This window comes from Alosa pseudoharengus, unplaced genomic scaffold, assembly GCF_046254945.1.
Source record: "Alosa pseudoharengus isolate Yale_2024_CS ecotype anadromous, Long Island Sound unplaced genomic scaffold, YU_APseudo_1.1 YU_APseudo_1.1_scf_10, whole genome shotgun sequence".
Taxonomy (NCBI): domain Eukaryota; kingdom Metazoa; phylum Chordata; class Actinopteri; order Clupeiformes; family Clupeidae; genus Alosa; species Alosa pseudoharengus.
This window is the reverse complement of record NW_027468565.1, coordinates 28,743,524-28,746,370: the sequence shown is the minus strand read 5'-3', so window position 1 is coordinate 28,746,370 and position 2,847 is coordinate 28,743,524. Positions and strand designations below refer to the sequence as shown.

The following is a 2,847-nucleotide window of genomic DNA, read 5'->3' as shown; positions in this document are numbered from 1 at the left end:
AAGACAGATGAATCCCCCTTAACATAGGCTTTCATGAAACACCTGTGCAAAGGCTCTGAATATGTTTTAGGACATAACATTATTTTTAGAGGGCTATCTGTATGAAGCACTCTTTTGTTGCGTTAACAGCCTTGAATTTGACGTTCAGTCTAAAATCAAAAGACAAGACACGCACAGCGTACGCCAGTGCCGCTTGTGGGATAGGGCAATATCTCAGCCCCTTCATGTGGCTACAACTGAGGGCTGAGGCAATTCCACAAGTGACATCACTGCGCACTTAGCACAAGGTGGAGAACAAAACAAGGGATCCTCTTCAAAAGGGGGAAGAATTAAAGGGACGCCAAATGTAAGCGGCTGTATTTTGTTTTATGTGCGGAGGGGGTTGAAAGGAATTATTTCCAGGATGCAGAAATCACCTGTGGAAGATGCCAACTGGCTGTCCAAATATTTCTTCTGGTAAGAGCAATGTTCATTTGTTATTTATTTTTATTTATTTTTTGCTGGTTGGAATTTCATCTAGGAAAAACATATGCGTGCTAGTGCGGATGTCGAGATTTTATGAACGTGGGAACAAGTTTTTCTTTACTAAAATCGATGTTCAGGCTGCGTGCGTAAAATGTCTATCTGCCATTCATTTGATTGTGTGGTTGTTCTGTAGCAGATAGGCTATGCCGCATGACACGGTTCGTAGGCTATCTCTGTCCATATTATTAGGAATTAGTCATCTGATATTCCATAATAAACAACAGCAGTGTCTGCCCGTACAGGAAGTGTGACAAGTTACGAATATAATGGGACATTTGGTAACACTTCACTTCAGTGGCATTGTCATTTACAATGTTCCAATGCATCTGTGAAAATACATTTTGTTTGTGCCTGGCTTGACTGTGATGTAATGTAACACTGCTATGTTGGCTCTTGCGTAGCCTATCTTACAACTCTGCCACTGTCAAAGACCGAACAGTGATTTTAGTCTGTGACAAAAATGAGAATTTCAGCTCTTCTCGTGACATTTCCATGCACTGTTCTTTCAGGTGGACATACCCGATTATGAGAAAGGGTTTCACGGAGAGGTTAGGTCCTTCAGATGTGTATCAAGTTCCATCTTTTGACAGAGCTGACGTTCTCGTCGATCACTTAGAGAGGTTTGTATTTCCATTCAATGACCCAAAGGAAGTGGAGCTGTGATGTAGGTAGATGGTCACACTTACAAACTGCATCTGTTTGACCTGCTGATTTTTGTGCTTTTGTGCGTCACAGATGATCCTCTCCAGAGTTTCAAAGTTTTACAAAATCTGATTAACCAATTTCCCCATTGAAACTAAATTGAACAGTTCAACAAGAAGCTCAAAAGTTAATCATGTTATAGGTGCATAATATAAAAAGACCACACTGTCACTTTTTCCAAAGATTAAAAACGAATTTCCCTATAGCCTACTGGTTAGATTCCTGGAAAATGTAGAATAATTACCCACAATTCTAAATTTAGAGGTGAGCAGAATTACACTATGACCCCTTCAGCAATGATGGACCCTAGTTGGACCCTAGTTCCTGTTATTCAGACGGAGAGTAAATGTCACACCTTTCAGTCAGTGAATTTGCAAGGTTTTTCTTTGTAAAGAGTTTCAGACCATCCCCCTAAATGCCATCCCTGTCTTTCTTCCCACACTCATGCCATGTCCTACACACACTTCAATGCCACCAGTGTGTGTGTGTGTGTGTGTGTATTTACGTTGGGATGCCCTTTTATTAGGCACAAAGCACAACCTTTTAAACCACTGGTCTCCCGGAGGGTGATAGATGGTGGCCTGTTTGTTTTAATCTGCCAACTCACTGGTCTGCCGGGTAGTTGAACTTCTTTCTCAATTAGCGGAGAGACTCCCTCTTCACCTCACAGAGGTCACTGAGCTGTTTAATATGTTGACTGATCTCCCTGGTTATACCACACATTGCAAAACAATGAGGCCCAACCATTTGTGATGTAAGATATTCTCTAATCCTGTTTTCTAATTGTGTTGTATTTTCACACGCCTTGTAGAGAATGGGACAGAGAGGTTGCCTCTGGAAAGAAGAATCCCAGGCTGCTTTTTGCACTGGCTCGAGTTCGAAGTTTCTTTTGGCCTTTCGTGATCTGTGGAATCCTCTTGTATTTAGGGGTATGTTACCCGCTTTGTATTTCTCTCTCACACACCCACACAGGTAACGCTTTAGAATAACATGTGCTTATTAGGTATTAACAGTGCATAATAAGCAGTTAACAATTCATTACTAACAGTTAGTTAACTGTTGTTATCCTTTAATAACATTAACTAACTGTTAACATGCAACTTGTAAGTGTTAATAAGCAGCCTTTTAAGTTACTTACAAGCATAGTTGTTAACAGTTGTAAGTGTTAACAAGCAGCTTGTTAAAGGATAATTCCGGTGTGATTTTGACCTAAAGTGTGTTGAAACATGATACCGAGTGTGAACCTATGTTTCATAGCTCACCTCGGCTTGTCCCCTGCACTCAGAAATCTGGCGCTAGTTAGCCAATGCTACCAACACAGTGTTTCGTTGTGGTGCCTCGGGCATCGGCCTAGCCATGCAAATAAATCACTGTTTTACACCATTTACGAGGCTCAAAGTAGCTCCATACTTCATTGGTAGACTTCCGAGGGCCTTGACATTTAAAACGAGACATAGAGAACTTTGAAAAAGCACTGGTAGTTTATTTACAAGACGATTTATACAGACAGTACCTTAAGGAATTTTACCGTTCGACGCCATCTTGAATTTAGTCACGATAAGTTGAGCGACGAGTACGAACAAACAGGTATGATAAGGGATCAGATTCCAAAAATAATTC

General features: G+C 40.9%; 1 protein-coding gene across 1 annotated transcript in view; it reads left to right on the top strand.

Annotated features, from left to right (window-relative positions):
- The first annotated feature begins 226 nt into the window (after window positions 1–226).
- Window positions 227–2,847, top strand: part of cftr (CF transmembrane conductance regulator) — a 28,439-nt gene continuing 25,818 nt past the window's right edge. Inside the window, exons 1-3 of the mRNA XM_076269406.1 lie at window positions 227–456; window positions 1,035–1,145; window positions 2,039–2,156. Of these exons, the coding sequence (XP_076125521.1) occupies window positions 404–456; window positions 1,035–1,145; window positions 2,039–2,156 (282 nt within the window). The 5' untranslated portion in view covers window positions 227–403. The remainder of the gene's footprint in view (window positions 457–1,034; window positions 1,146–2,038; window positions 2,157–2,847) is intronic.